At 49.5% G+C, this 12,284-nt stretch overlaps 1 protein-coding gene across 1 annotated transcript in view; it reads right to left on the minus strand.

Moving 5' to 3' along the window:
* PNPLA3 (patatin-like phospholipase domain containing 3) overlaps positions 1-12,284 on the minus strand; it is a 22,897-nt gene that overhangs the window by 6,327 nt on the left and 4,286 nt on the right. Inside the window, exons 3-7 of the mRNA XM_008581543.1 lie at positions 11,302-11,367; positions 7,627-7,836; positions 5,444-5,504; positions 2,815-3,036; positions 1,292-1,424 (exon numbers count right to left, since the gene is read on the minus strand). Coding sequence (XP_008579765.1) covers positions 1,292-1,424; positions 2,815-3,036; positions 5,444-5,504; positions 7,627-7,836; positions 11,302-11,367 — 692 coding nt within the window. The remainder of the gene's footprint in view (positions 1-1,291; positions 1,425-2,814; positions 3,037-5,443; positions 5,505-7,626; positions 7,837-11,301; positions 11,368-12,284) is intronic.

The following is a 12,284-nucleotide window of genomic DNA, read 5'->3' on the forward strand; positions in this document are numbered from 1 at the left end:
GGCGGGAGCGCCGCCGTGCTTCCCAAGCGGCGCACTTATCCAGTGCGCCACCGGGCCGGCCCTTTGGTTCCCCCTTTCTTGAACTTCCTACAGGCCCTTGTTCCCCCATTCTTGACATCTCTTAGCTCAATTTTTTCTTCAGACCAGGGTGATTTTTTAAAAATCAAGTGTCTTCCATTTCCTGAAAACCCACCGAGGTAGATTTTCTCATCCAGATATTACAGATGAGAATTCTGAGGCTCAGAGAAGTTGAGTGACTTGCCTGAGGTCACACAGCTTAGGAACTGCCGAGTCCCGGTCTGTTTCTAAAGCCCATACTCTTCGTTAGTATAGTGGTGAGAAAAATAAATCAATAAAGCCCATACTCTTTTGTCTGTCATCTAATTTTTGCTATCATTATTACTGTCTTTTTTTTTTTTTTTTTTTTGGTGGCTGGCCACCTGGATTGAACCTTGGACTTTGGTGTTCTCAGCACCATGCTCTAACCAACTGAGCTAACCAGCCAGATTTACTGTTATTATCATTTGAAAACAGAAATCAACGACACCACTAACTGGATGCTACTATATGACAAGCACTTCACGCACAGCACATCACTGAGTCTCCTGACTATCCCCTGGCGTAAGGGATTTCTCTTACAATCCCATTTTCTAGATGGGAAGCTGCAGCACAGAGAGGTAAATTTAGTTGTCCAGGGTTACACAGCTTGGTAAGTGATGCAGCCAGGATTTGAACCGGGGTAGTCTGACTCCTGAGCCAAGCTGCTGACCACTCTGCCCCTTGTGTCAGAGGGAGCCCGAGCAGTAAGTTCTAGGAACATCTCACTCTGAACTCCTGATTGCTGACTCTGAATCCTATTAAGAAACTATGACTACAACAAAAGATGGAATACTCTACTACCTTAACATGATTTTTGCAAGGGGAACAGGCCTGAGGGACAGCGAGGACCCTGTTTCTAGACCTGGTCCTCCTACTAGCCAGCTCTGTGACCTCAGAGCTGTGACCCAACCTCACCAGGTCTCAGTTTCCCCAAGCAATCATAAGAAGCTGGACCAGATGCTATGTGAGGCCATTGCCAGCTCTGAGTCCCCTGGGAGGTTTCAGAGCTCACAGTGAATTACAGGTGCATGTGGCTCTATGGTTGGTTGGCAACTTTCAGGGGTGCTGTATATAGACCATGAGCTGCCTCCTGCGGTCCAAGGAGCCAAGCCCTGGGCTCAGAGCCCTATATGTGTTATCTCATCTCACACCAACCCTGTGAGGAAGGCACAGAGCTACATAAAACACTCACCTCTGGATAAAGGCAATGGCAGATTCCACAGGCAGGGTACAGGGCAGCATCACATAGGACAGTATCCTGATGGGTAAGAAGCTACAGATCTTGCTCACATATCCATCTCTGTGTTTCATTGCTCCAGTCATTACTGGAAAAGACAATTTGGAGACATATCTCTCACCAGTGTGAGAAACCACACCACCTTACTCCACCGATGCTTGGAATTTCTATGAAATACAATAATCCTGGCAGCCAAAGAGTAGGACACATTCACACAGGAGACAGGAGGTGAGGTGTAGCAGGCTGTTCCTTTTACAGCGAGGGTGATGTAAAGATCAAGTCAGGAGCCCAGCCCAGGAGGCCCGTGATGGCATGCAGGACACAGGGCTCCCCACAAACAACCCTCTTAAATCAACAAGAACATCAGCAGGAGTGAGTGAGCTTCTCAGACAGCACCAGCTGTGCACGCTGCTCCCTGCACCCTCAGCTGGGTTCCACCTCCTTCCTCCCAGGGCCCCCGCCTTTTCTCTCCCCTCTCCACCGACCTCAGGATGCCTCAAATCATACTAATATGGGCAGCTGCGTCTCCCAGCTCTTAGGATATTAGCACCCCATGGGCTAGGAATTGTGTCTGACTCATCTTTGAATTTCTCCAAATGCCTGACTCAGAAGCTGGTATGTGCATTCACCTATCTGTCTGAGTCTATTCGGGCTGCAATAATAAAGTACCACAAATGGGGCGGGTTATAAATGAGCACTTATTTCTCACAGTTCTGGAGGCTGGGAAGTCCATGATCAAGGCACCAGCAGATGTCCTGGTGTCTGGTGAGGGCCCACTTTCTCACGAATGGTGCCTTCTGTGTCCTCACATGGTGGATGGGACAAGGGATCTCTCTTGGGCCTCTTTTATAAAGGTGCCAATCCCTGCTCACCTCCCAAAGGCCCCACCTTCTACCACCATCACCTTGAGGGATTGAGATTTCGAGATATGAATTTTGGGGGGGACAAACATTCAGACCATAGCTCTTGTCCATTCAGTATTTGTCGACATTATAAAATGTAGCACCATTCAGGGGAGATTCAAAATTGTGGGTTTGGGGGAAGGCGGAATCAGAAGCAGCAGCTCCAGAGAGGAGGCTGGAGATGGGTGGAGAAGAGCAACCAGAGAGCTGTTCCGAAGGAATGGGCCGAGTCCCAGAGGTAGGACCCCCGTGCCCCTGGGGTCCACACAGGAGGAGCTCAGGAGTGAGGGAGACACAGCTGGAAAGGCGAGTGCAGGGCCCGGCTGCTGGAGTGGTGAGCCTGTGCGGTCAACCCCGATGGGCTCGGCTGCCATTGGTTTTCCTCCTGGTCATGCCCCCGTGGGAAGGGAGGCCAGCGAGGCGCAGGGCTGGGTGAGAAGCCTGTCCCCATGGCTCCACCCCACCGCTCCCCATGTGGCAGCGTCACCCTCCTCCATGACACACAGGAGAGAAGCCCTTCCACTCTCTCAGCACTCACAGGAAACCCACACGCTGCCACCCCCACGGAGCCGGTACCTGTGGTAAGCTTGGGCGAGAGGGTCTCCAGGATGCTGTCATCCCAGGGCAGGATGCTGAGGCGCAGGTGCTCCAGCAGCTCCTCTTTCTCAGGCCCTAGCTCCGCGGCCACCGGCCCTGGGGAAGACTCTGGGCTCTTTTCTTCCCAGCTGGGCACAGCAAACTCCGACTCCACCTCTTCTGAGGATAAATTCAGGCACGGCTGGAGCTTGTTACAGATGCCTACAAAGGGCACAGAAAACAAACCCATCACACAAACGGGGAAGCGGGTCATTACCCACCCACCGCCCACAGAATTATTGGGCAGCCACGAGGGAGCCATTTTCAGCTACACACAAGGGGAGTGGGATGCAACAGGGACAGCCCTTGTAACAGGGAGAAAGAAGTGTGGGGCTCTGAAGCCGGACAGATGTGAGTTCAGCTCCTGGCTCTGTCACTCACTAGCTGCGTGGGCTCTACCTCCCCATCCGGATTCATGAGGTTGAAAGACAAGGATTGTAATTAATTTCTAACTACTGAACCACTGGGTAAGCCTGTGTTCCAGGCCCTGAGCCAGGCACTTCACCATCAGGCCTTACAGCAGCTGTTCCTCGGCTACCGTTATCAGCATCTCCATTTCTCAGCTGGGGAATCAGAAGCACAGAGAGGGCAAGAGATTTGTCCACAGCCACAGAGCCAGTATGTGCCAGAGCTGGGACTCGAAGCAGGGTCTGACAGCAAAGGTGGCACCCTGACCACACAGCTATGAGAGAAGCCTGAAATAAGGCAGTGCCATGCACCTGCACGTGCCAGACCCTGCCCAGGTGCCGTACTCAGCCACTGACACCAGGGAGCGGTCCCCACTCTCACAGAATTCCCACGCTGGGTTGGGGCAGGGGACAAGTCATTTCTGATGCACCTAGCTCAACTCTCACTTCCAACCTCAGGTTAAAAAGACCAGGGACTGCTCTATGACAGCTGCACCTTGCTCCCCAAGGGACCTCACAACTGTGCTTCCCAGATCTCTCCCTCCTCACCCTCAAGAACGTCACTTTCCCGTAATACGCTTCAAAGAATCTGCTCCCAGAAAGATGTTGCCTTAGGACATGGAGCACAGCAGCTTTCCCCCAATTCCCTCCCTCTCGTGTGCCCTCAACCAGTGAGCAGAGTCCCGTCTTGCCTCGTCCCAGGAGTTCAAGCCAAAAGCTGAGATCACCCTCGAGTCTACCTTTTCCCAAACCTCCTGGGGTCACTTCCAAGTCCTGTTCCCTTGGGCACCTTCAAACTGGTTTCCTTCTTACTACCCTTGCTTCCAGGATGTCGGTCTCACCCTTCATGCACTGCAGTCAGGGCCTTGCAAAGCTCTTCTCCAGCCCTCCCGCCCCCCTCCTGCTTCAGCAGCCTTCAGTGGCTCCCTATTGCTGCAGGAGGCAAACCCTCACCATGTCTCCAAGGCCCAGCCCCACTCCATTTTCATTTATCGCCATTCCTGTCCCCTCTTCTCCATCCAGCTCTGTGTCCCTCCCCCCCACCCTGTCCCACTCCAGCTCTGCAGGCCTTTGTTCCATCCTTTCTGTGTCCTGCAGGTCCCCCATCCATGTCCCCCATGCCTAGAGCTCTCCCACTCGTCCCCAAAGTCTTGATGTGGAAGACTTTGGGGAAGTCTTCCTTCTGGAAGCCCTACATCCCCTCCATCCCCTCAGACCTTGGAGATTGCTCCTGCATGAACGTACAGCATCCTGTATCTTCCTGTTGGCACACTGTCAACCTCCCATCTACTGTCTGCTCACTGCTCCCAAGAGACTGGTAGGGCTGTCATCTCTGTTCACTGCAGTGTCCCTAGAGCACAGCCAATTGCTTGGCACCCTGAAGGTGCACAATGAACATTTTCTGAGTAGGTCAACCTCCCATCTACTGTCTGCTCACTGCTCCCAAGAGACTGGTAGGGCTGTCATCTCTGTTCACTGCAGTGTCCCTAGAGCACAGCCAATTGCTTGGCACCCTGAAGGTGCACAATGAACATTTTCTGAGTAGATAAACACAGTCTCCATGGTCTTGGCCAAAGACTAATTCAGAGGATCCATACATCAACCAACTTTCAGTATCAAAGAAAAATAGCTCCAAACACGTCTATCATTTGGTTCCACCCTAATATTCCCAAAGCTTGACTCCCCCAGCCCAGAGGATCCAGGCTAACTGGAAGGCAGGAATGTGGCCTGGGAAGCAGTACCAACTGATCTAGGTGCGGGACCCATGCCTGGCTGGAGACAGGGATTCTGACTGCTTCTTCTGGGCCCAGTCCCAGAAACCCCGCTTAACTTCAGCCCTTGTCAAACTAGAGTTCACAAGAGTTCACGCAGAAAAGAAGAGCAAACAGCCTTCAGACCAGGTGGCACTGGGGAGGGAGAGAGCCCTGGAGTCGTGACATCTGGTTGAAATCCCAACTCTGACCCGTGGGGTGGGGTGGGATGGGATGTGCTCCTCTCCAAGCCTCAATGTCCTCATCTGTAAAATGCGGCAAAGATTTCTTATTTCACGGGGCTAACGAATAAGTTGAGCCCTGAGTGGTAGAACTAAGATACATCTCCAGTTACCAAGACTGTTAAAAAGCTTATCAAAAGGGCCCATCTGATCCCTCGTGCATACATACCCCTCTCTTCCAAGAACCTTAAGGCGTCTAAATATCCGCGAAAGGAGATCTCTGCGTGCACCTGTGAGCAGATCAAGCCAGTCAAATGCAGAGCAGAGTCACTCGGTGCCAGTTACTTAAACATCACGTGGAGACCACAGCAGAGGGCTGAAAGCATCCCACAGGCTCTGAGCCACTGGTGTGTGCCGAGCACAGCCACTGAGGCTGAACAAGAGACCCGTGCATCCAGTAGACAGTGTGCTCCCAGTAGACAGTGTGCTCCCAGTAGACAGTGTGCTCCCAGTAGACAGTTTCCTGCAGGACTCGGCTTGAATGTCCCCCTCCACGGAGACTTCGCTCATGCCAGCCCAGTAGACAGTGTGCTCCCAGCAGACAGTTTCCTGCAGGACTCGGCTTGAATGTCCCCCTCCACGGAGACTTCGCTCATGCCAGCATGACAGGTGCTTGTTTCTCTGGGCTCCTTCAGTCCCAGGACAAGCCTGCATCCTAACAGATTTTGGGGCCTGTTCTAGTTGTCACTGGGACAATAACAATCACCTCCTCTACTAATCTGCATATAAATCACACAGGAAAATAAATTTGGTTGTGTCAAATAAAAATTATAGGAGGCCATTGTTCTGGACTAAGCTCCAGCCCTAGGGTGCAACAGACCAGACTAAAAAAAATCATCATGGGGTCACCCTTGCTAAAGTTCCATGTCATCAAATCCAAAGTAAGTTGTTGTCTGACCTACCGAGAAATCAGGTGAGAGAGGTAATGGCCAATTTCCCAAACAGGCCAGTTTAAACTTTTTTTTTTTTTTTTTTTTGGTGGCTGGCCAGTACAGGGATGGAACCCTGGACCTTGGTATTATCAGCATCACACTCTAACCCACTGAGGTAGGCGACCAACCCCTGGTTTAAAACTTTAATCGGCATAATGGAATTCCCTCTGCTTTAACCCTAACACAAAAAAAGGCAGCCTCAGGAGTGACCTGATGTTAACAGATCAGTTATTTCTCTATTGTTCTATCTCCCTGGCCCTACCTTGCGAGAACAAGTAACCTTGAAAGGTCGAGGGACAGCAGCTTTGGAATTATTCTTAGTCCTTTGCTCTGCTTTCTGCAGCCCTTCTCTATAAAGCCAACCTCTTTGGCACACTTATTCTATTTGTCCACCTGAGGAAGGAAACTGAGGTACAGCTTAAAGAAGAGTTTATCTGAGCCGATATATGAATGACTGCAGCCCAGGAAACACCAGGTCACCTTGGGAAGTGCTCCGAGGGACAAATGGGGCTTGATATTCTTATAATCACAAAAAGGGGAGGCAACAGGGAAGGATAACCCCTTAATCAGGCTTGACATTGGTTGTCCAGCACGACGTGAGTTAGTGGTTGGTCAATGGCTGCATGTTGCTCTTTAAACAACTGCTGAATCCCTAAGGGTCACATCATTCCTTTCAACATTCTTTAGGTTAATTCATAGCTCTACGAGCCGATACCATGTTTGGTCTCTAGGCTCAAAGAAAACTGTTTAGCAATGTTCCAGGACATGGGGGATGTGACTACTGCACTCACCCCACATCCCAGGAGCTTGGGAACTTAGCTGACCTCAGTTATTGAAGTCAGAGCAATTTTCAATGTATCATATTTTATTCTAGAATCACACATAAAGCCAATTGAGATCTTTAAACTAAATTTGTTGTAATTTTGTCCTCTGATCATTGTAGCCGCCCCTCTCCCTTGGAGCCTGGACTGTGGGTGCCCATCGTATTGAACAGCCTGACTTCTCTCCAGGAGCCCAACTACTGGTGTCCACCGTCTACAGAGTTTCTTACTACATTAGAGTGGTTAAGCATACTAAAACAACAAAAATCAAAAAAGGTTAAAACACTAAATATGGTGATTGAAATAACAATCATTCTGGTAATTAAACAAATGAAAAATCCTAATGCCTAGGCTGTACCCCCTGATGACTTAAACCACAGTTCCTGGAAGTGGGATCTGACCTTCAGGGCTGTGTGTATGTTACCAGGTGATTCCCATCATCAGGCTGGTGCATCACTGAGCAGGGACGAGCAACTTTTCTCTGAGTTAATCATCAGTGACAAGGTCTGTTTCTGTTTGTACAGAGAACAACTGGTATCTCCTGGCAAATAGCGAGGTAAAGAAGAGCTACACCCCAGATAATCCCCTTCCTCACTCACCTTGATATCTGGGGGGAGGAACGTCCTGGATAGAAGAAAGGTGTTCCCTGAGCAGATGCGTAGACTGAGGTGGCCAAAGTTCATGTGAAGAAAGTTCGTGGACTTGACTTTAGGGCAGATGTCATGTTCGCCATAGAAGGGGCACACGGTGATAGTCGTTTTGGAATCAATGTATGGCATGTTGTCACTCAGTCCTCCATCCACGTATCGCTTTTAAGGAAGGGGGAAAAAGGCTTTGATATTGTCCAAAGCTCTGGGCTAGTGTTTAACGTGTTGTCAGATTATGGGCAGAGGCTTCTCAGAACCACAAGCAAACTGATACAGTGAGGGGGGGACAGCAGCTTTTAAATCATTCTTTCAACAAATCCTTACTGGGCATTTTTGTGCCAGGCCAGGCTCTACACTGACACTCAGGGTAGCTGTATAATGTTATACAGTGTGTGCACTGCACAAAAAGTGCCTGGCAAAGAGGTAGGTGGAGACTGGAGTGCAGCCCACATTGTGCTGGCCAAGTCCTAAGGCCAGGTGGGCACCCATAGGTATGCCCCTACCTGTGTGCATAAAGGGGCCATGTACACTAGGGATGCTCTGTGCACTGGGGAGAGAGTGTGATGTAAACTCTGCCCCAGAGGAGTCAGGTGATCATGGGTTCAAATCCAGATCCCCTTGCTGCTTGGGAAATCTGAGACAAGAGATTGAACCTGTGAGCCTGTCTCTGCCCCTCCTCCCAACACCTTGAAAATGAGAAACAACATCTGAGGGACTTTTGATACATAAATGAAACAGTGAACCCAGGACCTAGGCAGCTCTCAGAAGATGATCTCTTATTCCTTCACAAAGTGGCTTTTTGGATAAATTATTCTGGGGGTGAGTTTTTCTTTACCTATTTTCTTAAGCAACATTAGTGCCCACAGCTAAGCCGGGGCAGGTAGACTTTGCTTTGCTACAACTTGGACAGAGTCTGCACCTGTGAAATCAGTGTCTGACATGATTCCCAGCCCAGCTGTCAGGAGCCCACAGGGAAGGCCTGCAGAAGACTACGACTGAAAGCCTTTCCCTAGCCAACACTTCTAAATGGAGAAATTTCAGAGCAACTTCTAAAAGGAGAAATTTCGGAGCAGGGCCTGGCCTGAAACAAGTCCAGAAAAGAATCCGGCATGTTTAGCAACATCCTAGCCATGAAGACATTCTTGCTTTGAGTCCAAAAATGATCAGATGTGAAGACAGCAACATTTTCAAAATTGTAGCCACACAATTTCTACGGCACATGTATGAAGGCATCACAAACCTCACTGACATAAGGGGACAGGGGACCAAATGTCAGGAATCTCTAGTGAAGACTAAGGAGGGAAGAAGCAGACTGATCATTTGTCATTCAAGGTTTAATCTAAAGTCTGATTATTCCTCTGTCAGATATAATTTTTCCATCATTTTGAACTTTTCTATAGTAATGTTTTGAGTCTGCTTGGGTTGAATCTCAAGAATAATTTGTTCTACTTTTCAGCAGGATCCCTCTGGATCGTGCGTCCACTAGAGCCGGAGTGGCCTGGGGGAAGTGGGAGGATGATGATGATAATCAAATAACCCACCTTTACCAAATCCACGTGTCAGGCTCTGTGCTAAGCCCTTTACCTGCATTGCTGCATGTAATTCCCACATCAACTGTGATATTGCACTACTGTTAATCCCCGATTTGCAAATCAATCTCAGAGGGGTTAAGAGATGTGTCCAAAGTGGCCCAGGTATTATGTGATAGAGCAGGCATTCAATTCTTGGTTTGTCTGCCATGCAGAGCCTGGGGCAACCACTTCATCACTGTAGGCCTCAGTTCTCTCATCTGTGAGTAGGGATGAGATTGCATCTGTCAGAGAGGTGCTCTGACACACGAGTGAGGCTCAGCGTAACCTGCTCTGCAATGTGAGGAGGCATCACTATTAAAGCTTTCTTCCTGATCTGAGACAGTGGGATGTCATGTCTTCCTTCCTTAGAACAGAGTTTCTCAACTTGACGCTACTTACATTTGGGGTCAGATAATTCCTTGTTGAGGGGGTGCTGTCCTGTGCACTGTAGTACCTTGAACACCATCCCTGGCCTCTATCCACCAGATGCCAATAGCACTCCCTCAGTCATGACAACCAAGACCCTCTCCGGAAACATCCAGGTGTCCCCTGGGGGAGGCCCAAGGCTGCCAAGTGCCCCAGCCCAGAGCCAGCACCTAGTCCAGAGCCTGCAGAACAAACACTTCAAACAAGCAAATCAGTCAACCCATATATTCATTGAATTGAACTAAATCTTAGCACGGTCAGCAGCTTCTGACCAAAGCCATGTGCTAAAAAGGACAGAGCAGGACCCAGAGGGATTATAACTCTCAACCAGGAGGAAAAACCAGAGCTGTGCACTGGGGAGTCAGGGATCATCACTGTGACACGGTTGGGTGCCTTTTTGCTGAGTTCTGGGGAAGTCGAAAACCTACACAAAGCCACTGGCAGGACAAGGTGTACCACCTGGGCCAAGTTGCGGCAACATCAGAATGCAAAACATGTTTTGGGGGCTGGCCAGCCAGCTCAGTGGGTTAGAGCATGGTGCTGATAACACCAAGGTCCAGGGTTCGATCCCTGTACCAGCCAGCCACAAAACAAACAAAACAACCCAACCAAACAAACAAACAAAAAACATGCTTTGGTCACTCAGTGGCCAGGCCTGAGTGGCCCTGTGGACCCCTGTCCTGCACCCTGACCCACGAGAGCTGCCCTGCAGTGAACAAAGACACGTCCTGTCCCAAGGGAAGCAGCAGAGAGGCCTGAGCACAGGCTCTGGCTATGCGCCCTTGGGTAAGTCTGCTTCTCAGTTTCCCCACCAGCCACAGGGGATGAGTAATCACATCCCCTCCAGCAGGAGGACTCAATGAGAACGCACGGGTGGCACCTGCCTGGTATCACATGCTCCCTACAGGCGCGTCCCTTCTGTGACTGTGTTATGCCTATGCTACCTATTGGGCTTTATCAGACATCCTGCTGCTATTCTCATGAGTTCAAAAATGATCCTAAAGGGTTAGCATTTTTTTTTGCTACCTATTGGGCTTTATCAGACATCCTGCTGCTATTCTCATGAGTTCAAAAATGATCCTAAAGGGTTAGCATTTTTTTTTCTTAATCCAAAAATCCAAAAAAGGCTAATATTTTAGAGACCAAACATTCTCTTGTGCATCAAAAGATGGCAAAACAAACTAAAGCAAAAATCCATATTAGGCCAGACTTATAGATTATTTTTTTGGTTTAGAAAATATATGACTGTTACATTTATTTCCCCCTAAGAATAAAGCTTTCCCTTATATGAGTAACAGATTCTTAAGTGTCTTATACTTTAACTAGGCCACTAGGAAGCAATCTCCAGTGTCACATGCAGATTAAGTGAACCAGCCAGTTTACCGTACAGATGGCGAGATAATTAATTACACGTGAAGTCAGTTTTGCTGCCCGAGCAGCCTGGAAGTGGGGACAGCTATGGATTCTCTGTCTGAAAGGCTGAGAGGCACATGGCTCTGCTTTTGGATTTGGACAGGGCCCTGGGGTGCCTGAGTCTGTTGCTTTGCCTCCTAGGCAGGAGCAGCAGCACATGCGCACTTCAAAAGGAAAGCCCCAGGACTCAGCTCTCATAGCCCCAAAGCAGACTCACCACACCTCTGAAGGAAGGAGGGAAGAAGCCGCAGAAGAAAGGGATGAAGCAGGAGCACAGCAGGGCCTGCAAAGACGAAGACAAGAGGGAGTGAGGCCACAGCCCAGACGCCCCACCCTTCCATTTCCCTGGTCCTTTCTTAAGCCTTCTCCGAGTGAGCAGGCCAGCAAATCTGAAATGCTCTCTGCACAGAGCAGGTGCCTTAACAAATGGGTGGAACGAATGGTCAACCAACATACACACTTGTGCTTCAGGCCTATGGGTCTTAGCTATAGCATAAGCTCCTCAACAATAGTCTGTGGACTTCAACTTCCAGTCCTTGCTCCCCATGAGAGCCACACGGGGCCATCACAGGAAGGACCAAGAGCTGCTGACTCATTGACTGGAAGGGGCTAGATCAGCATCGCAAATGCTGATATTCGCTAGAATCACCAGAGAGTGTGGACCCACAGATTCTGTGCCCCTCCCCTGGGATTCTGAGGCACCAAGTGGGAGGTTGTGGAGCATACCAACATTAAAGAGCAAACATAGTTTTAGCTGGGCTGAAGCCTGGTAGTTTAAGGTATAGTCTAACTTTTTAGAATTGCCATAGAAATGCTAAGCTTGGGAAAAAACAGAAAACTTTCCCAGGACTAAAGTCTCTGTTGTAGATTAAAAATTGTAACATAGCAAAAATGCTGACTCTAAGGGCAGATGTTCTTGGTGCAGCTCAACCTAATGATTGTTGCCATGACAAATATCTTACTGCTCCTTTCGTAACCACCTGTGTTCCTTTTCTGTAACTTTCTTGCCTGGAGAATAAAAACGGAGGGAGAGGGCCGGCCCAGTGGCGCACTTGGTAGAATGCGGCACTTGGGAGCGTGGCGGCGCTCCCGCCGAGGGTTCAGATCCCATATAGAGACCGGTCCACTCACTGGTTGAGCGCGGTGCGGGCGCGACACCGAGGGTTGCGATCCCGTTACCGGTCACAAAAAAAGACAAAA

Source organism: Galeopterus variegatus, unplaced genomic scaffold (genome assembly GCF_000696425.1).
Source record: "Galeopterus variegatus unplaced genomic scaffold, G_variegatus-3.0.2 Scaffold2389, whole genome shotgun sequence".
Classification (NCBI taxonomy): Eukaryota; Metazoa; Chordata; class Mammalia; order Dermoptera; family Cynocephalidae; genus Galeopterus; species Galeopterus variegatus.